Genomic DNA, 23,323 nt, shown 5'->3' on the forward strand with positions numbered 1-23,323 from the left:
AACTAATAGAGGAACTTTAGGAGAAACAATTTATTAGGCCTAGTGTGTCACCTTGGGGAGTGCTTGTGTTGCTAGTGAAAAAGAAAGATGGGAATTTAAGGTTATGTGTGGATTATATACAACTTAATAAGGTAACAATTAAGAATAGATATCCTTTGTCTAGGATAGATGATCTTATGGACTAGTTAATTGGGGCTTGTGTGTTTAGAAAGATAAACCTGAGATTAGGATGCCACTAGATTTGGGGTGAAGCTTGAGGATGTTTCAAAGACTTCTTTTAGGACTCGTTATGGGCACTATGACTATTTGGTTATGCCTTTTGGTGTGACTAATGCACCCGGAGTTTTCATGGACTACATGAACAAGATCTTCCACCCATACCTTGACAAGTTTGTAGTAGTATTCAAAGATGATATCCTTGTATACTCTAGGACTAGGGAAGAGTGTGTCAAACATCGTAGGCTAGTGTTGCAATTCTTAAGGATAAGTAGTTGTGTTCTAAGTTGTCTAAGTATGAATTTTGGCTAAGTAGTGTTAGCATTTTAGGTCATGTGATTTTTGAGGGAGGGATAGTTGTAGATCCTTCTAAGGTAAAAGTTGTTTTAGAGTGGAAAACACCTTAAGTCAGATTTTGAGATTAGGATTTTCCTAAGATTAGTTGGCTACTATAAAAGGTTTATAGAGAATTTCTCTATGTTAGATTTGCCTTTGACTAAGTTAACTAAGAAAAATGACTCTAAGTGTGAGGAAAGCTTTTAGGAGCTTAAGAACAAGTTGACTAATGCACCTGTCCTAGTGTTACCTGACCCTAGTTAGACTTTTATAGTCTACTGTGATGCTTCTAAAATGGGTTTAAGAGGAGTGCTTATGTATAAGGGGAAAGTAGTAGCTTATGCGTCTCAACAGTTGAAAGTCCATGAGCAAAATTACTCTACTCATGATCTAGAGTTAGTTGCGATAGTGTTTGTGTTGAAGTTGTGGAGGCATTACATGTATGGTTCTAGGTTTGAGGTGTTTAGTAACCATAAGAGCCTTAAGTATTTGTTTGACCAAAAAGAGCTTAATATGAGACAAAGGAGATGGTTAGAATTTTTTAAGGATTATGACTTTGAACTTAGTTACCGCCCTGATAAAGTCAATGTGGTGGCTGACGCCTTGAGTAGAAAATCCCTCCAGGTATCCGCTTTGATAGTAAGGGAGCTTAGTTTGTTAAAAGAGTTTATAGATCTTAGTTTTGCTTATGAGTTGACCCCTAGGAGTATTAGATTAGGGACCTTGAAAGTGACCAATAACTTAATAGATGAGATTAGAGAGGGCCAAAAGATAGATCATTTTCTATTAGGACTAGTAGAGAAGTTAAACCAAGGGAAGGAGAGTGAGTTTAGAGTTGGAGTTGATGGAGTTTTAAAACTATAGATTCACTACAAGAAAATTGTCATATAGTGACATATAGTGACACTATACATGTCATTAAAAATTACTTTTACCCACACAATAATTATAATATATGTTGGTATATTATTAAAAAGTATGGGTATAGGCTATAGTAACACACAAAATATGTTGTTAAATCTCGTTCAAAATCAACACTAAAATTTTGTGTAACTATATGTCAAATAGACATATACCTACATATATTGTACTTATAGTGACACTTTTTGTATGTCACTATATGTAACATTTCTTGTAGTGATTGTGCATACCTTGTATACCCGAGCTTAAGAACAAGATCCTTGAGGAAGGTCATAAGTCTAGCCTTAGTATTCACCAAGGAGCCACTAAGTTGTACTAAGAACTTAAAAAGATGTTTTGGTGGCCTAGGATGAAGAAAGAGATGGAAGAGTGTGTTTATGCTTGTCTAGTGTGCCAAAAGTCTAAGGTAGAACACCAAAAGCCTTCAAGAAAATTGTAACCTTTAGATATACCTATGTGAAAGTGGGATAGTATCTGTATGGACTTTGTGATTGGGTTGTCTAGAACTGTAAAGAATCTAGATTTCATTTGGGTTATTATGGATAGACTAACTAAGTTTACTCATTTTGTCTCCATCAATATTAGATACCTTTTGGAAAGGTTAACTAAGTTGTACATTAGGAAAATTGTGAGGTTACATGGGGTTCCTTCTAGCATAATTTCTGACATAGACCTTAGATTTACCTCTAGTTTTTGAGAGAGTTTGCATAAGGTTTTAGGTACCAAGCTTAGACTAAGTTCAATCTATCATTTTTTTTAAAATAAATTAAAAAAAAATCTAACATAGAGTAGTAATTATAAAATTATATTAGTTAAGTTTGATTTGACAAATTTAAAATAGAGTAAAAAAATATATAATTGTGAGTAAATTTTTTAAAAAATAAATTAAGTTTTTAGAAATTTAAAGCAAGTATGGACAGTGACGGATCCAGAAAATTTGTTAAGTGGGGGCAATAAAATATTTTATAATATTTTTTATTAAAAATATAATAATTTTTTAGAAAAGTATATTTTTGTGACAAAAAATTTAATATATTATTTTTTGTCTGATATTATATTTAAGTGTGATTTTGTAATTTTAAGTGACTTATTTAATATTAGAGGAATAAAATGGTATAAATTATTAAGATAAATATGATATAGTTACTATTTATTTCCTTTTGTATCTCTCATCAATTTTCACGTTCATTTAAATCAAAAATATTTAATGAGAATAATGCCTATTTTTTTAAAAGAGTAAATTTTTTTTATTAAAGATGTTTAAATAAAATAAAAATAAAAATGTTATGCAGTAATTACTCTCATTCTTCTTAATTTGGGTCTTCTCTTACCAACACACAATATATATATACAAGATCAAAAGGATTAAAAACTAAAATAAAAATTAAAAAATAACTTATATTTATAAACTAAATTATGACATCTTTAATGAATAAATTAATAAATCTTTCGGTCTAAAAATAAAGTATATTATAATAAAAATAATTAAGACAATTTTATCATAAAATGAAAGAAATTACACAATAAAATAAAATATTAATATATTTTAACATATTAGATATAAAAAACAATTATTACAATAAACTTTATACATAGTCACATATAAAAAGTGTTACCGTAGTTTATATTTACTTTTTAACAATATATCAACATATTATATCTGTGAGGTCCCTGGTCTTTTCTTTCCTTTTTCCCGAACTCTCACTCACTCTCATACTTTTCTTCCCCAAATCCCCTGCTCATTTCTGATTCCTTGTGGTGATCTTCTTGAGCTTAGGTGCTGAGTAGTAGCTTTTGGAGCTAGCTGTGGGCGTGAAGCTTGTTCTTCTTCTCCGGTCGTCGTTCTTCTTCTCCATTTCTCTTTTTTCTTCCTTGTCATTTCCTGAAGCTCGGAGCCGTTGAACTGAGGTAAGGGAAGCTAGGTTTTGCTGAGTTTTTGGTTTAAAGAGAGTTCTAAGAACTCCTTAGTTGTTTGATGTTTGGTGACTTTTGGTTGAGAATGATGAAATTAAGGTTTTCGGGGTTTTGGAGTAATAGTGAAAATTTGGGGTTTTGATGTTTTCATGGTTGCATGTTGAAAAAGAATTGATTTTTGGGTTGTTGGATGAAAATGGGGTGTTTTGGGTGGATTGCATGTGCTTGGATTTCTTGTTTTTGCAGGATTGTTGTTCAAAAATGGTGGAGGGATTGTGTTTGTTGTCACAAACGGCTGAGCCGTTTTGAACGGCTGAGCCCTTTGGGAGTTTCGTGACAGGGAAGAGTTTCTGGAACCAAACGGCTGAGCCGTTTTAAGGCGCTGAGCGCTTTGGGAGCAGAGAGCCACCTGGAACCAAACAGCTGAGCCGTTTTAAAGCGCTGAGCGCTTTGGGGGCAGAGAGCTAGAGGAGAATCTCTGGAGGTAAAGCGTTGAGCGCTTTGGAGGCGCTGAGCGCCTTTGTGATTTCAAAATTGAACTTTGTAGTCTTTATGAAAGTTGTAGCCTTGGATCTTAGCTTTCCAATGGCGCTGGAATCACCCAAAAAGGAGTTCTAGAACTCCAGATATGGCTGTTTTAGTGAAGAGGGGTCAAGCTATCAGCATTGGTTAAGTTGTTTTAGGTGCTTAGGTTGATTGGTGTTGTTTGGGTGGGTAATTTTGCATGATTGATGAGTTGTAAACAAGACGGGTGAGTCGTATTATATGTTGTATGTTGCAAAATTATTGATCTTGTTATTAATAATGTTTGAGTTGAATTAAAATAGGCGAATATGATGTGATGATTAGTGGATAATATTGTTGCTGATGTTGAGTTGTATCAGTTGTATATTGTTGTAAGTTATTATGTTGAGTTGTATCACTTGTACATTGTTGTAAGATGATATGTTGAGCTGTACAGTTGTGTTGTACTGTGTGTTGATATTGGATGTTGTAGGCCGAAAGGCTGAGGTGTTGTAGGCCGAAAGGCTGAGGTGTTGTAAGCCGAAAGGCTGAGGTGTTGTAGGCCGAAAGGCTGAGGTGCTGTAGGCCGAAAGGCTGAGGTGTTGTAGGAGATCTCCGAGGTGATATGCGTGACGACGCATTTTGTGTGTATTGATAAACCGTGTGGTAACAACTGACAGGATGTTTATGGATGAATTGTTGATGGTTGTAATTGTTGTTATTACTTAAAAATTTCCCTATATCTTGTTCTTTTTTTTTATACTAGCTTACCCTTGTTGTTTCCATGTGTTTGGACTGCGATGATCATACTTGTATGGGAGCAGAGCAGGGCTAGATTTGTGATAGGAGCAAGCTTATAGCTAGCAGAGGACAGGGAGTCTTAACTGGCTGATGTTTTGGATGTTAAGCCACTATCTGGCTATTTTGGATTGTATTTTATATTATACGCCCTAACTCTAGTCGGATTGGAACATTTGTATATATTTATATTCTAGATCCTATATTTATATACTCGTTCTATTCTGTCTAGTGTTTCCGGTGTGCTGCGGTTATGAGTGTGGTGACCTGCCGGGTCGTTACAATATCTATAGTATATATGAAAAATATCATGTCATTATTTAATAACTTTTTTAATAAATTAATATATAATTACTATATATATATATATATATATATATATATAAATGAAAAATAGAAAAAATTTAGTGGGGGTAAGTGCCCCCACTCACTTAGTCGTGGATCTGTCCCTGAGTATGGACAGGGGATAGGTAAGCATATATCAATTCCCGTTCTCGTACCCGATTTAATAAAAAAAATATTATCTGTATCCGTACTCGTACCTGTATCCGATCAAATAAGATATTTCTCGTCAAAATCGGGATGAATTTGGATATTATCCATGAATACGAATTTACTTATCATCCTTATCTTTTAAGTACCCATAATTTTAGACCTTTATTACAATTAGTAAATTTATGTTAGTAGAATTAAATACAAATTATTAATTATGCAATGTTAGGTAATAAGAATTTAAACTAAAAATATATAAAATTAGTGATATTTGTCAATTTAAAAGATATAAATTAAAAAATAATTTTTTTTATTTAAAAATATTATTTTTATTAAATTGTAAGTTTGTAATTTGTAATAATTAAATGAATAAATTAATTATTATTGATTTAATTTTTACTGTCTTGACATGCTTAATTACATGTGTATATTATATTTTTTATTTTATATGAGTTTTAATTAAATATAATTATATACTTAATTATCTTAAAATGTTCTATTATAATTTTTAATAATATTGATTAAATGTGAATGAATATTGGTTACTGTACAATCATTATATTAAATGTTGAATTATTGGTGTCGATAATTAAAAAAAAAATAATTAATGGTAGGTTAAAATTGGAAGCGTTAATTTTAATTGCGTACGGATGTCGAAATGAAAGTCCGAACAACCCTATGCTTGAAGTCGTCCAAAGTCGACGAGTGCAATCGCAACGTCACCGACGACGTAATGTTCTTCTTATGCATATGTTTTCTAGGAAAATAAGAGAAAATGAATGTTGCTTTCTGGAATTAATTACCATCCAAAAAGCAAATTTCAACGAACTTTTGTACAATATATATATATTGAAACTTATACAATGATATGTTTAGATTTATGCACTTAAAAGTGAGTAAAAAAGTTATAAGAAATAAATAAATAAATAAATTTTTGTAGGACTAGAAAATGTTTAACTTAATTATATAAGAAAATATCAAATAATAAAATAAAATAAAAATATTATCATTTTATTTTATATATTTTATGTTGATTTTTAGTTTCATAAATTATGTATGTAATGATTTTTATACCTTAAATTAATAAAAAAAAATTATTTTAGATATAATTTTCTCTGTAATTATTATACATAAAAGTCAATAAAGTCATTTTTTTATCCTCCAATAAAGTCTATTTTTTTGTTTAGTTATATATAAAAAAATCAATAAATTCATTATACATGTTAATCTATATATAAATGAAAATATAAAAAAATCTAGACATCGTTTCAATTAACTTTTTTTAAAAAATTTAAATTTGGTATTTTTTTTTATCACTTTATGCAATACATTGTATTTTTATTATACTTTCACTGAATACTAAAATGAATAATGACAATAAACTTAATTTAAATCACATAAATTCAATCCAAGTAGTTAAAATAAAATTTTAAAATTACATATAAATTAAAATATAAATATTGAAAATCACATTAATAGAAAACATCATATATTTGCCGAAGTTCATTAATAAATCGGGCACTATCGACCCTAGATACAAAAAGGTCATCAAACCACTCAGGCACTGTTGGCCCTAGGTATAAAAAGAATGCCCTTCCCAAAAAAACAAACTAAACAAGGCCTTTTGCCCTATACAATAAAAACAAGGGGCAATCAGACAACTTGACCCTAAGAAACCGTGTTCCCATCCCCCACTTGAGTATCTTTGTCTTTATCATCTTGGATGGTCATGCCCGGATCCTCATGTGCAGCCGATTGAAGGGGAGCATGCTTGTCAGGCTTGACATTTTCAGGCATGTCATTATAATCCATATATGCCCCCTGATAGAAGTCCTTGCTCACATCAAACTGAAATTTGGAAGGAATTTGGCAAAAATACAAAGCCTTCCACAGGACATGCATGAACCCGACCTCGTGCTCAAGAAAAATCTTGTCCTCGCATTCTTTCCAGAAAGTGGCCATATTCGCCTCAGCCTCAGCCTTCACTTGCGACTCTCGAGCCAGCGCCTCCTTCAACTCTTCCAGCCACATCTACTCAGCCCCATCAGCAGCAACAACTTTTCCCTCCATATCTTCAACATTCTCTTTCAACTTGGCCACCTCGGCCTCCAACCTTGCTTTCTTAGCCAAAGTGACCTCGTGAGCGCCGACCGATTCATGGAGCGACTTCCTTGCCTCCTCCAAAGAACTCTTCAATTCTTCGGTCTCGGCAATTGGTTCCCAAGCCAATTGACAAAGGATGGCATTGGCTCGAACTTGCAGTTCACAAGCAATAGCCCACTGGGCCGCTGGGCTAGCTGAAACTAGTAATCGACGGCCCTCGTTAGAAAGGACATCGGCCGACATCATCCACGTGGGGCGAACTCTCGAGGCCAAAATAATCCCGATGCACAATGGGCGAGGGGATGGCGAGGTTGGAAGGTGGACTCTCTGTCTGCCTACTCTTGTGCCCCCGGGACACTTCTCCTTGAGCACTTGAACCCCCGGTGCAAGAGGGTTCAGACTATTTTCTCTTCCCCTTGTCTTTCTTCTTTGAATGAGACTCTGGGGGAACAAGGTCCCAAGGAGGAGGACGGGTCGCGTTAGTGTTGGTTCTTGGTCAATCACCACGTTGCGATGCCCCTTAGCCGTAGTATTACGAAGAGCCTGATTCCAGACAACTTGACGATAAGACAGTGCCATTCCTCTTTGAGCCATGAGACCTGCAACAAAGCACCGGTCACAAATCAACTCAAGTGCAAATAAATCAAGTTTCAGGCAATACATACCGTTTAGATCAAACCAAGGCCTAGGAGACTTCAGCAAAAAGACTAAAAATCGAGCCAGAATCCCTCGGGACAATGTTAACAAGTACTCCAAGGCCGACACCTCATTCGGATTGAGCATCTCAACCAGATACTCATCATACTTCCGAGGCACGCTCGTCTAGTAAAATGGAAACAATTGTGTGCCTTTAAAGTCATAAAACCAGTTCTGATAGGCCACCGGATCAATCATGACTTTGGAAAAACCTGACTTGAACCCCTTGAAAGAGGAAGTGAAGGGCTTGAACAATGGCCGATCCACGTGCCTTATCAATGAAATCCACTTCATGGTCTTATTAGATGGTCGAGTGCAAAAGAAATGCAAGAATAACCCTACACTAGGTTCAATATAATGATATTTACAAAGTACTCGGAAGGCCCGCATCACTGCCCACCCATTCGGATAGAGCTGAGTAGGAGCTACATTTAGCGCCCTTAAGACACCCATTTGAAAATCATCAAAAGGCAAGGTGACATCGAGTTCTTTAAACATGCACTCATACACAAAGAAAAATTCTCCCTGGTTATTTTTCATTCCAAAAAACACCAGGTCGGCATCCGCCCAGCCATCGGCCTTACAACATCTTAACATGACCGGATAAGGGTCTTGATCCTCCCATCGAGCTAGCTGCATCACTTCATTAACCCTTTAACAATTCTTCTCTGATAAAAATGCGAGAAATACGCTACAACCTCCCTGTCCACCCATTCATACCCGACAATATCACAAGGGGGAAACTTCTATCGATAATCCCGAGCCTCCATTTCGGCATCCGGAAGTGTAGACCTGGAAGAGTCAGTGGCATTAGAAGTCCCCTCATTGGAAAAGCGTTGCAACTCAGACTCGGACGCAACACCCCTTCGACTAATACCCGGACCTTCAAAGCCAGACGGAGAGTAGGGATGGCAAATATACATGTACCCGTGGGTAATACCTGAACCTGTCCCGACTTTGACGGGGAATACCCGGTTTGACCAGGTATGGGTACGGGTACAGGTAAAACTCGATATATTAAATCGGGTACGGGTACGAGTACGAGTATGTACTTACCTGCCCCTTACCCCTACCCGTACCCGTCCCCGTTTTCATTTTTAATTTAATACTCACTTTCAATTTAATTATATTAAAAAATTTTAATATTTTTTTATGTGTGATTATTTATTATAATATGAGATAAAGAAACAACCTAATTATAATTATAATATAATAAAAAAAATAATTTAAAAATATCATTTTTTTACAAAAAATAAAAAATAAAAAAATTAACGGGTACGTGTACGGGTATACCCGATACCCGACGGGGATGTGGATGGGGATGAAAATCTATACTCGACGGGTATGGGGACGGGGACGGGAATGGGTTTAACTTGTGGGGACGGGGACGGGTATCATGAAACCTGTACCCGACCCACCCCGTTGCCATCCCTAACGAAGAGCCCCTGAACACGAACACCTCATTGATAGAGGCCATTCCAAGAATTACCTCGAGAGATTTGACCGACCGACGACTCAACACCACGCACATAAACGTACCTCAAAGTATACAGTATAAATGGAAACACCTTTTTTGGTACAGAAAAAACGAACATGTATATTCACCAGTTGGACCCCCTTTATATATGTTAGAAAAGAATGGCACAATCCAAGAGGGGGGGTGAATTGGATTCAATGACCCTTTAAAAATTTATCAGAGTATTTTGGATCTTAATTTCAATCAAAACTTTTCCATGACAGAATTTCCAAATGAAGCTCTTCTAAAGACTTGTTATGAAAATATGAATGCAATATGCTCACTTGATTACAACATAATGAGGTTCAAAAATAATGTTCAATTACAGATTTAAACCATCAAGATTCACATACACTTGTTAATCAAGTTTTATCTTCTTTGAAGTTCAACCAAGAAATTACACAATGTAAAAGATAAGGTTGAAGAAGATTGCGCAAGTCTTTTATACTGGTTCAGCCACTCCACATGTGACCTACATCCAGTCCTTAATCAACACCTGATTAAGATTTGCTCCACTATCTTTAAGCAAGAAGGTTTACAAGCACACACACATGCATATACTTCAACACTAAAAGATAACCACTTTCTTGACCCCAAGAAAGCACCCCTTGTAGAACCCACTACAAGAAACCTTACCACTTGAGAAACCCTTCTCAAGATTTTCCACAAAGATTCACAAAGAATAAAAGGAACGAATTCACCTAGAATTCTTGAACAAATCTTTATCTTCCCCTTTCAAGAATATGATGATGATGATCTTCTACCAAAGCTTTTCACAAACGTTTTCACTCTTGGATTTCACAAAGAAAACTCTCCAAGATGTCACAAAGACTCACAAAAACGTTTTTCACAAATTGATTATCAGTTCTAACTCATGTCTGAAGTTTCTCAAGGTTCAAACTATTTATAAAAGTTTCAGACACAGATAATCGATTATTTTAAAGAATAATCGATTATTTTGTTCTTCAGATTTTCTGGAAATCAACCAAGAACAATATAATTGATTATTTAGCTAGATAATCGATTATTCCAGAGAGTTGTTCCTGGGATAATCGATTATTTTGGCAAATAATCGATTATTACAGCAAGGCATTCCACTTAGCCTATTTGCTGAAATAATCGATTATATTTAACAATAATCGATTATTTTGAGTTAGTTCTTAAAACCTCATTTTAAGACTCAAAATAACTTTTCAATGTTTTTAACTCATCATCATATACTCTCTACTTAGTTTAGACAAGATTTTCTCATGCACAAAGCATACTAAGTACACAAAATATAGAAACACATTGAAAACAATCTATATCCTAAATTCTATTACATAGCTCCATCTCATAGCATTTTCTTGATTCTTCTTTGACTTTGTTTTTGTGCTCCAAGTTGTTGTTCTCATGTTGTGATCATCAAAACTCTTCAAGCTTCTCCTAAGCTCAACAATATAGACCTCAACAACCAAGAAATGAAGGGCCACACCCCTAGTAAGCACCGTTGGATCTACTTCATCCAATGACTACCACTGCGTGACCTTTCATCTCAACATGAATCCCAACAATTAAGGCACTTGTACACCTTAGCCCTAGGAGACGAAGAGACACCCCCAAACGTTACCACCCTTCGGTCCCGACCATCACATCGCCCAAACAACCAACTGGTCTCTACACCAAACTCCTTCATCTTGCATCCTGGGCTTGGGGGGCAGTGTACAGGTTATGCCGAAAACTCCTTCAGCCAATGAACAGGTCGAACACCCCTTTGGCCAAAGAACAAGTCGAGCACCCCTCAGGCCAATGAACAAGTCGAGTACCCATCAGGTCAATGAATAGGCTGAGTACTCCTCAAGCCAATGAATAGGGCAAGTACCCCTCAAGCCAATGAACAGGTTGAGTACCCTTCAGGTCAATGAACAGGTCGAGTACCCCTCAGGCCAATGAATAGGCCGAGTACCCCTCAGGCCAATGAGTAGGTCGAACACCCCTTCGGCTAAAGAATAGGCCGAGTACCCCTCAGGCCAACTAATAGGCCAGGTACCCCTCAGGCCAATAAATAGGCCGGGTACCCCTCAGGCCAATGAACAGGCTGAGTACCCCTCAGGACAATGAGTAGGCTGAACACCCCTTCGGCCAATGAATAGGCTGAGCACCCCTTCAGGCTGATGAACAGGCCGAACAACCCTTCAGGCCATTGAACAAGCCGAACACCCCCTCAGCCAATGGATATGCCGAATATCCCGACATGCCGCATACCCCTCGGCCGATGAACCTACCGAATGGGTTCAACTATAACGAATATCCATGAGGTAAAGTAAAACAAGTGTTAATTACATTAAACACATCCACGTCAGCTATAATCAGTGTGCAAAACCTTGTGCACTAGCCCAATAATCCAAAAAGTCCACCAGGCCCAAGAACGTCACTATAAATATGGTATTGATGGGATTGATGGGATATGTATGATTATTTAATATAATAGCCTTTATTACTCTGTATCGAATACTCACTTGAGCATCAGAGTGCCTTTGCAGATACCCTTCCCACCACTCGAAGACAGGACTCGGCCAGCATGAAACTTAAGAGACTAGTCAAGAGGAAGGAGAGAAAGAGTGTTTCCGACAAGAACAATTACCATCCAAAAGCAAATTTCAACGAACTTTTGTGCAATACGCTATATTATTTGTTTTTTTTTTTTTGAAACTTATACAATGATATGTTTAGATTTATGCACTTAAAAGTGAGTAAAAAAGTTATAAGAAATAAATAAATAAATAAATTTTTGTAGGACTAGAAAAATGTTTAACTTAATTATATAAGAAAATATCAAATAAAGTCATTTTTTTATCCGCCAATAAAGTCTATTTTTTTTTGTTTAGTTATATATAAAAAAATCAATAAATTCATTATACATGTTAATCTATATATAAATGAAAATATAAAAAAATCTAGACATCGTTTCAATTAACTTTTTTTTAAAAATTTAAATTTGGTATTTTTTTTTATCACTTTATGCAATACATTGTATTTTTATTATACTTTCACTGAATACTAAAATGAATAATGACAATAAACTTAATTTAAATCACATAAATTCAATCCAAGTAGTTAAAATAAAAATTTTAAAATTACATATAAATTAAAATATAAATATTGAAAATGGAAATAGACTGTTTCCTTTTCCTCTATGATTTTCTATATTTAAAAAATTTAAATTTTGGTAGTTGACAAAATATGGCGGTGTAAATTCAACAAATGAAATAAGAGAAATTCTTGGGTTAATTAATTAGACCACCTAAATGAAAAAATTGGAGGTAAAATTTCCTAATTCGCGTACAGAACGAAGGTATATATAGAAACGAGACTTGAATTTGTAGGCCAAATTAAATATTGATAACAATTGGAGGTTGCAAGTTCAGAATTCAAACATTCTAATCTCAACGATTCCTCTCATCAACATTCTCCTTCAACATATTCCACTGCACGACACAGGTATTCTTATTCTTCTACCCTTCTCAAATGTTACATATTCTATGATTTGTGTTAGGGATTAAAATTGTTTAAGAGTAACTAATGTGTGTGCATGTGTCTTTGCAGTTATGAGGAGCGTGTGTAACGGGTGTAGGAACATCCTTGTTTACCCTTTGGGAGCATCTAATGTTTGCTGTGCAATTTGCAACACCATCAATTCTGTTCCTCCTCCTCGTATGCTTTCTTTTAAAGATTTCAGATATTTTCTTGTTACAACATGTTTAGAATGTTCATTTGGTTTCACATTGGATTAAATGGTGCAAGCTTAAATGAATTACATATTTAGGGACCTTTAATTTTCTGATGCCTTTGCAGGAATGGAAATGTCACAACTTCATTGTGGAGGCTGTAGGACATTTCTAGTGTACCCGCGTCGTGCTGCAAGTGTGACATGTCCTTACTGTCACGCTATTAACCTTGCACCAGGTACATTACAGCATTCTTAATTAATTTCTATAAGAAACCGTATAAAATTCCTTCCTAATTAATTCTTATAGAGAATGAGAAATAGTATAACATGCATTCCTAATTAATTCTTATAAAGAATGGGAATTCATTCATATATGGAATTAAAAAAGTGTACGATATATATTTACCCTTATATGGAATGATAACAAGTATAATATTCCTCCTAGCTACAGAAGAGTGGAAAATATACAATATTTAATATTATTGAGACTTGCAATATTCATATTTATAAGGCACACACAATATTTAAAGGTAGTAGGAAAAATATTAGGACATATTCTTATCATTATTATTATTAGGATATATATGCTTATCAGTATTAGAATATACTTATTTATCATATCATAACAACTTACTGTTATATGTTATGAGAAGATATAACAGCTTATTAGTTTTATCTTTTAGTTGGTTATGGCTTACCTATAAATCGTAATTCTTTGCCTTCTTTATTTTATAAAATGGAACAATAAATCTTGAAAAGAATTATCTTCCGATTCATCTTTCTCCAAGTCTTTACGATTCATCATAAATGTATAATTTTCATCTCTATAAGGATTGAAAAAATATATAATAATTAATATAATTACAGGGGAGGGAACATGCAAGGATAACAAAAAGTCAATTTTCTAAACCCTAATATATTCATAACCCCTTAAATACAGAAATGCATGCGCAAAACCAACATTAAACTAAACATTATAGAGCACAGTCCAGATTCATTTGAATATAAACATAACCCAAAACCTGGATTAAAATTAATTTGATTATGTATCCTTGATGAAAGTTTGTAATATTCATGAATGTTATCAGCATAATTCAAATTCAGAGAGCTGTGTAGTATGGTTATTATATGCACAAAATCATACTGCATAAACAACAGTATGTTGGGTGTGTCTGAGAGGTCATTTAATAGGTTCCATTTTCTCTATTGTATGTAATTCCAATGATGAATTCATTATTTTACTGTAATATTTGATGCTTATTAATTAATTATTAGGTTAAATTGTTTATTGACTTTATTAATTGTTGATTTGTGTTGTGTTTTGATAAAAAAGAATTAAATCAAGTAAGCCATGTCCATTGTGGGAACTGCCGGACAACACTCATGTATCCTTACGGAGCTCCCTCAGTCAAATGTGCAATTTGTCACTTTATTACTAATGTCACTGTAAGTATTCATTCATACAATCTATTCAATTTCACCTCATTTAGAAGTATCTAACAGTAGCATGCATGAATGAAAATCTTGGAAATATGATGCAAATAATGTTTTGCATTTTATGTAATATTATTTGTACCATCTGATTAATGGCTTCTGCTTCTTGTTCTGTAGATGACCAATGAAAGGCTTCGCATTCCTGTATTGAGATCAAATGGAACAGTACCTTCTAATTCATCGGTATGCTTTTCTCTTTTTCTTTTGGTGATTCCGTGAGATCAGATGTATTGTTATGTTCTTGTTATGATATTCATATCTATTACATGATTCTGTTGCCTGCAGTCAATGCCTCTTTCTCATACCCAAACTATCATAGTACAAAATCCAATGACTGTTGATTCCACTGGCAAATTGGTATTTACTATTGCTTTTCTTTTTTCATTAGTTTTGGATCCATATTTGACTGGAGTATGTTTTTAGTATAGCTTTTTTTTTTTAATTCCTACTTGAAGGTTATTCATTTTTAATTCTTATATACTACTTGAAGCCACTATTTTTTTTTAATTATCCCTCGTTGGTGACTGAAAACATTTTTTTAAAATAATTTTTTAGGAGTAAAATAAATAAATTTAAATAGACTGATTTAAAAAATTGTGTTAAGGGACTAGAAGGATACTTAAACTTATTTTTATTTTTTTTTTACTTCGTATTACCATTTTTTTTTACTTATAAGAATTTTATGTCACAGGTGAACAGTGTTGTTGTGGGCATTACAACAGATAAGAAAAGATACTTATCAGATTAAACCGTTACATAAAAGTACAAAGGGAAAACATTATTTGACTCACCATCAGCTGCTGGTTCCTGAAGATTTGTTCTTGTATGTGAAATTGCAGCAATTAATAGAAGTTAATATGTTTATACAATACGAGTTTTGGATGATTAAATTTGTCTTTTATGTGATTGCCAAGGTCCACCTTTTGCTGCAGTTGTATCATAAGGTCTTTCATATCTCGAATTATAAGTCCTAGATGAATATTTGATGGTTCCTCATCTTTTGTGACTTGATAAGAAAACTCAGTTATATGTTGTTAATAATATGAAGTGTTTTATATTATGCAAGCATATATTATATAGCCGGATAAAAGTGTCCAGAGTCAACTGGCGTAGAAATCCAGTATCATCGTGGCTGTCCACTGTGTATGACTGATGAAATATAGCAAAATCTATGTATGACATACTTTTCTATGTTTGTAATAAAGGGAGGGTGTCTAGAAATTGAGTTGTTAAAAAAATTTATAGACTTATTATTGTTCCTGCGTAAGAACACTCGTCTCCTTACTCCTTAAGCTGCCTTTGAGTCCTTCCGAACCTTCCGTGCCGACCGAATACTAGCTCCGAATGGTGGGGAGGGTACCTGCAAAGGCACTCCGACGATCAAGTCAGTGTTCGGTTTAGAGCAATAAATGTGCTAGTGGGAATAGTAACGTACCTCATTTATGTCACATCACCTGTATATTTATAGTGACATGTTTGGGCCTGGTGGGCCTTCATCCTTGGGATGTGTGTAATACGTGACTTAACCTTAATCCTGTCTTAATCTGGCCTGGTAATAAGTATCTTAGAAGGTATTTGGTTTGCCACGTATTCACCATGGGTTTTTCACTATGTTTTCGGCTAAGCATAAAGCCGAAGGGGTGTCCGGCCAAGCTTGGGACCGAAGGAGTGTTCGGCCAAGCTTGGGGCCGAAGGAGTGTTCGGCCAAGCTTGGGGCCGAAAGGAGTGTTCGGCCAAGCTTGGGGCCGAAAGGATGTTCTTGAGTAACCTCTTTGGGTCTTTCCTAAGGGACTGAAAGAGTGTTCGGCCTAGCCTGAGGCCGAGAGGGTGTTCGGCTAGGTACGGTGCCGAAGGGGGTGCTGTGGTTCCTCGGTTCGGGCCCCCCTTTCGGACTATTTTCTGACCGAGGGGGTGCCAATTGGTGTGGCTCTTCGGTTCGGGCCTCCCTTTCGGCCTATTGCCTGACTAAAAGGGGGTGCCAATTGGTGTGGCTCTTCGGTTCGGGCCTCCCTTTCGGCCTATTGCCTGACCGAAAGGGGGTGTTTTATTAGTTTAGGTACCCCTCTCGGCCTATTTCGTGACCGAAGGGGTACCCACCAGTACACTACCCCCCCAAGCCCAAGGATGAAAGACGAAGGGGTTTTACGTGAAAAAGGCTCGGGGACATTTAGGGTTTAAAATATAGGGGGATGTGCATTTTCGGGAGTCGCGTCGAGTAGATAGTGACTGTTGCATGCTACCGCCGCCCTAGGGTTTCGCGCCTTGGGGTTGTGCCGTTTGGCGTGCAAATGCATTTATTGTGAGCCTCTTGGGTTGCCGCGAGTGAGTTATATAAGGTGTTGAGGTGGGGCTCTTTTCTTCGTGCTTTCTCTTCATCGCCTCTGTAGCTTTTCTTCTCTGAGCCGAATACTCCTAAAAGTTTGGTTTTATTTTTGATCTTAGTGATAATGGCCACCGAAGGTGTCACATTGTCGTCAGGGTCCTCGGCCAGTGAGGGGGGATCGGCCCAAAATCCGGATGCCGAGATCTTGGCGTTTAACGCCGAAGTAGAGACGGATGGGGGTGTCGGTGAGTCGGGCCCAGAGCGTAGTGGGGAGTCGGGGAGTTCCTCTGGGTCGGAATTGCCCGATGCCGAAATGAGTCCCGGGGATTATAGGCAAAAATTTCCCCCCTGTGAGATCCCCGGGTACGATTGGGTTGATGGTGAAGTGGCGGCCTATTTCTCTCGTTTTCATGAGAGGGCCGCCGTGATACGCCTTCTTAGCCTTTGCACGATGGGCCGATGGGAAGGTTGGGACCCTTATCCGATAATGCTACGACGATGCCGAGCCGAAGGCCCTGGGGAACTCGATCTGGTTTTCCTTGCGAAGCGGGAAGATCAGGGGGATTTCTTTTACATGTACGAGTGTTTCTTTCGGGAGTTAGGGATGTCACTTCCTTTTGATGATTTTCAGATGGGGGTCCTTCGTGTATTAAACGTAGCTCCGACCCAGTTGCACCCGAACGCGTGGGCTTATATGCAAGCGTTTCGGGTGTTATGTAAATACCATTATGTAGAGCCGACTGTAGGTTTGTTTTTGCATTTTTTCTGTACACGTCCGTCTAATAAGACGATGAAGTGGTTGTCGCTGATTCGGAACCCCGACCGACCGCTATTGACGCCCTTTACATCGTCCTTTAAGGGCTTCAAATCAGGGTTTGTGAAGGTGATCATAGACCCTGTAGTCGGCAAAAATTATTTTTACGATGCCGATGGGGAGCCTCTTTTTCACTTCTATTGGACTCGTCAACCTCGGAAGTACGATGACTTCCCCGAGGATATGATGACCGATGCCGAGCTGTCGGCCTTAAACGTTCTTAAGGGATTGCCGAGGTGCATCCCGTCTCGGTTTCTGGTGCTGCTTCCCAAATCGCCTCGGCCTCGTTTCGAGCTAGAGGGTATGTGTTGTTTTATCTCTTTTTGCTCGTGCTTGTTAGGTTGATTTGTGACTTGGTGTATTTTTGCAGGTTGGATGGCGCAACAAGGATTGGGCTTGTCTTATCGGCAGTTGATGAGGAACAGGGCTCCGGCTGGGTCCTCTGCCGAAGATCATCGCAGTGTCGCGATTGATCCCCAGCCTCAAGTGATGGAGGCTCCCCGACCGGCGCCCCCTGTTATCGCTCTTCCCGATCCGAAGAGCAGGAAGAGAAAAGACAAAGGGAAGAGAAGAACTGACGCAGCTGGTCCGGAGGTGTCGCAGCCGAAGCAGCGCAGGGTTGAAGGGTCTTCGTCGGATTTGGCGGTCCCGTCGGTCATTGTGGCCAAAGATTTTCTGTCTGAAGAGATCCGGCCGGCGAGGATGATGTCTTCAGATTTGCTGTCGGCTCATGGTCACACGATGCTCGACTCGGCCTCTCCCTCGGCACGGTGGGCTATGGCCTGTGAATTACATGTTCGGGCAACTGCCATTTTTAGGAAGATGGCTTTGGAGCCGATGGGCGATCTTCATAACCTCCAGAAGAATTTGGAGGACACTAAGACGGCCCTTCAACAATCCCTGTCGGCACAAGAGGCGCTTTCCAATGACAAGGCAGCGTCCGATGCTGAGATTGCCCGACTAGAGGTAGCTTTCGCGGAGATGGAGGCTCGGGCCTTGGCGGCTGAGGAGGCAAGATTCCGAGAAGTGGAAGAGGCCGCTGCTCGGGAACAGCAAACGAAGGCCGAGGCCGACGCTGCTATGGCTGCTTTCCGGGCCGAGTGTGAGGACAAGATTGTGAAGGAGCATGAGGAAGGGTTTTGGCACGCCGTTCGGCAAGCAACCCACTTCGGCGCTTTTCCCTCTGACTTTTCTTTTGAATTGAACAAAGACTTCTTTCAGGGAGAGTTTATGGATTTTTCCGAGGCGCCGGATGACCTTGAGCCGGATAATGCAGCCCCACCTCGATCGGCCCCCGCCGAAGACCCTGGGACCACTTTGAATGATGATGACGAGACCGAGCAGACCACCAATGCCGATTAGGCAGCTTTTGTTCTTTGCTTTTTGATTCATACATCTGTTTTGTTGATGATGTATAGATATAGGGATACTTTTTGCTTTTGATTATTGTAGGCCATTTGAGCCGTGGAACCCTTGTACTCTTCGGCTGTTAGTGCCATCTGTGGCTTCAAAGCCCGTAATGAATTTCATGTTTTCTTATTCGGATTGTCTTTCTTGTTATGCGGCTATGTACTTGACTTTGTTCTTTGACATGACCGAAACGAGTTATTATCTTTGGCCGAATAATATTTGTTCGGATAAGAGGTTTAACACCTGTCAAGTTTTCGTGCTTCGCCGAGCGGGAGTGCTTCGGGATAGAGTTGTCTTTTTCGTCCTTGGCCGAGCGAGGTTGCTCGGGAGGGAATTAATTTTTTCATCCTTGGCCGAGCGAGGTTGCTCGGGAGGGAATTAAGCTTTCATCCTCGGACGAGCGGGGTTGCTCGGGAGGGAATCAAGTTATTCGTCCCTGGCCGAGCGAGGTTGCTCGGGAGGGAATCAAGTTTTCGTCCTTGACCGAGCGAGGTTGCTCGGGAGGGAATCAGGTTTTCGTTCTTGACCGAGCGAGGTTGCTCGGGAGGGAATCAAGTTTTCGTCCTTGACCGAGCGAGGTTGCTCGGGAGGGAATCAAGTTTTCGTCCTTGACCGAGCGAGGTTGCTCGGGAAGGAATCAATTTTTCGTCCTTGACCGAGCGAGGTTGCTCGGGAGGGAATCAAGTTTTCGTCCTTGACCGAGCGAGGTTGCTCGGGAGGGAATCAAGTTTTGATTTATAATTAAATTGGACAGATGAATGATTCGAAAGGGGCTTGTTTCATTGATATGGTGCCTCGTTAAAAACCTTTCTCAGAAAAACCTCTTTCTCATTTTTATAAGAGGGCAAAACCTGAGGAAGGAAAAGAGTACACCGAAACAATTACAATTGTTAACTGAAATAATGTTTCAAATGCGTTGCGTTCCATGTTCGGGGAATAGCCTTTCCCGAAAGCTCTTCTAACTTGTAGGCTCCGTTCTTCAAGTTATGCATTATGCGAAAAGGGCCGTCCCAGTTGGGTGCAAGTTTGCCCTGAGCTTTGTCCTTTCGTGCTTCTCCGGTAACTCGCCACACGAGATCCCCGGCTTGAAACTCCCTCGGTTTCACCTTGGTTCGAATTTTCTTTTCTAACCTGGTTCGACAGGCCTCCATGTTCACCAGTGCTTGCTCTCGAGCTTCGTCCACCAAGTCCATCTGAACATTGAGTGTTTCCCGATTGCTGTCCTCGTCAAATTGGGTTCGTTTGAGAGAAGGTTCTCCCACCTCAACTGGGATCATTGCATCCGTGCCGTAGGTTAGCCGGAAGGGGGTCTCCTTGGTTGAACTCTGAGGCGTGCACCGATATGCCCACAAGATTTCGGGTAGCTGGTCCGGCCATGTTCCTTTAGCCTGTCCGAGACGTCGTTTCAACTTTTTAAGGATAACCTTATTCGCTGCCTCGGCCTGACCATTGGACTGGGGGTGCTCCACTGAGGTCATTCTGTGCTTGATTCCTAATCCGTTCAAAAATTCATTGAAACGTCAATCAGTGAATTGCAGTCCATTGTCCGTGATCAAGGCGTACGGGATCCCAAACCGGGTAACAACGTTTTTCCAAAAGAATTTTTGTATGTTGTTAGCCGTGATGGTGGCCAATGCTTCTGCTTCGATCCATTTTGTGAAGTGGTCGACGGCTACAACGAGGAACTTGACTTGGCCTTTTGCAGGTGGGAATGGTCCCAGAATGTCCATACCCCATATGGAAAACGGCCAAGGCGTGGCGATGGAGTGTAACCCCTCGGGGGGTTGGTGAGTTAAGGGTCCGTGCTGTTGACAGGGCTTGCATCGTTGAATGAAATTTGAACAGTCCGCAACCAGGGTTGGCCAATAGTACCCTGCTCGGAAAACCTTGGCTGCGAGGGTTCGGCCTCCCGAATGAGTTCCACATACGCCTTCTTGAATTTCTTGTAGCACATAGTGTACCTGGTCTGGTGTTAAACATTTCAACAGGGGGGTCGAGAATCCTCTTTTATATAATTCCCCCGCGATCAGGGTATATCGCGCCGCCGTAACCCTCATCTTTTTTGCCTCCAACGGGTCATCAGGTAATGTTCCCGCTGTCAGGTACCCCCTTATTCCTGTCATCCAGTCGGGGCTGTCATGCCGAACCTGTAAACACTCTGGTTTTGTGATGCTGGGCTTCGGCAAATCCTGTTGGATCATACTTCGTAAGTGGCTGACCTTTTTGCTGCTGGCTAGCCTAGCCAATTGATCAGCTCTTACGTTGAGTTCCCGAGGCGTGTGCTTGACTTGAACATCTTCGAAGTCTGCCTTTAGCTTGTTGAATGCATGAAAGTACAACAACAATTATAATATAAATCGTCATCTTAATTTTTCATCCTTTTGAGTTACGAAGTTATTTATCAGAGTTTTATAATCGTACAATTTTATGATTTCAAAATCTCAATTGATAAATAACTAATTCATTTGATCTATTTTATAATATTGTTTATCTTATATAGACTTAATATATAATCTTAAACAAAATATTTTTGCTGTAACAATAGTTACGATGTCTTCAATGATGTTCTAGAAGAAATTCTCAGTTAAAAAAAACCTAATTTTATGTATTGAGAAGATCACTTAACCGAATTAATTTTTTCTAGTCTCGCAGTACTCTTTTGAAACTATGTTTGTTATCTCATTCAACTCATTGAAAGAGATTTGTTCAAGTAGATTTTATTAAAAGAAGTTGTTTAACTCAAAACATCTTGATTTTCAAAAATAAAATAAATAAGTTTTTAACTAAAATTTATATTATGGACTTGACTAAGTTATTTAATTGGATTTCAAACATAAATAAAATGTCTTAATAAATAAAATAAAAGAAATAAGTAGTGAGTTAAAGAAGGAATCTAGGGTTGGACTCTTGAACCCAATTGGGGACTTATTAAAAATAAGGAGAAAGAAACAGGTTGGGTCTATTTGCACATGTCTGTTATGAATCCTAAGAATGCATGCAGAGAAAATCCTAGAAGGAAACATCATAGAACATGTGGAGTAATGACGAAAGCAATGAAAGAACATTTTGGTGCCTCAAAAGTCATCACTTGAGGTAAGTGGAGTGTGAATGTCTCTTTCATGGGCATATATAAGGAATTATTGATAGTAAGATCATCTCTAAGCCTCTTAGGTTGTTGGTTGGATATCGTTTGATGACTATGAGAATGATTTGACGATTAATGCTAATGTATGATGCTTGTAATGTGAATTTTGTGGCTAAATTAACAATGTGTGAAATTGACTTGTTTGAGGGTTGGGGTTGTATGAATTGGGGGTTTTGATTAGGATGGATGAATTTGAGTGTTTTGATGATTGTATGTTTTTCTATGAATTAAAAAAAAACTATTTACTAATTTATTTGAGTAAAGGAACATTTTGATGGATTTGGAAGGGTTTTGGAGACCCTTGATTGAGAGGTTTGCGATTCTGCGAAGTGTAATGTTGGGCACGCGTTTAAGGCATCAGGCATGATGAGTGCAGTTCTCTGCATTGGGTGTGGACAGGGTTATGTCAGGTGCAACAACAATAAAGAAGTCTCCAACTTCATTGCGTTAGGCGAGGGTGTCTCGCTTGGCACTAGTTGACATCATTTTTGAAGAGAGATGACAACAGGTGTGACTAGGATCACGTTGGGTGTAATTCTGACTTCTCAGTTGGGTGTGAAGGTAATCACATAGTGTATGATTGAGACAAAGAGGTCCCTGAGCTCTCTACACTATGCATAGGTATAACCATGTCGGACATGAATGTCATTATGTCATAGAGCAATTCTTGACCTCTTCACACTAGGCATGAGAATATCATCACCAAGTGTCACGTCACTATTAAAATTGTACTTAGTTTTAAGGATAATAAATAGTAGAAGAGTTTGTGAGGAGTAACACTATTAGAATTAAAAAAAGAAGATATAAAGAGAGTAAAATTAAGTAAAAACAAACAAAAAAAAGGAAATGAGAGTGTGGATAAAGGAAACATAATAGGAAGAAAGGGAGGAACTATATAGCTATATTTGAGTAAAGATATAAAGGAGGTGAGT

General features: G+C 38.1%; 1 protein-coding gene across 1 annotated transcript; it reads left to right on the forward strand.

The window, feature by feature from the left end:
- Positions 1–5,210: 5,210 nt before the first annotated feature.
- LOC109789943 (protein LOL2) lies at positions 5,211–16,327 on the forward strand. The gene is made up of 7 exons (XM_083060324.1): positions 5,211–12,976; positions 13,082–13,189; positions 13,331–13,441; positions 14,539–14,651; positions 14,817–14,882; positions 14,985–15,056; positions 15,391–16,327. Exons 2-7 carry the CDS (start codon positions 13,084–13,086, stop codon positions 15,445–15,447), a joined length of 525 nt encoding a protein of 174 aa, XP_082916450.1. The 5' UTR covers positions 5,211–12,976; positions 13,082–13,083; the 3' UTR covers positions 15,448–16,327.
- The last annotated feature ends 6,996 nt before the right edge of the window (positions 16,328–23,323 follow it).

This window comes from Cajanus cajan, chromosome 1 (assembly GCF_000230855.2).
Source record: "Cajanus cajan strain Asha chromosome 1, NIPB_CcT2T_4, whole genome shotgun sequence".
NCBI lineage: Eukaryota > Viridiplantae > Streptophyta > Magnoliopsida > Fabales > Fabaceae > Cajanus > Cajanus cajan.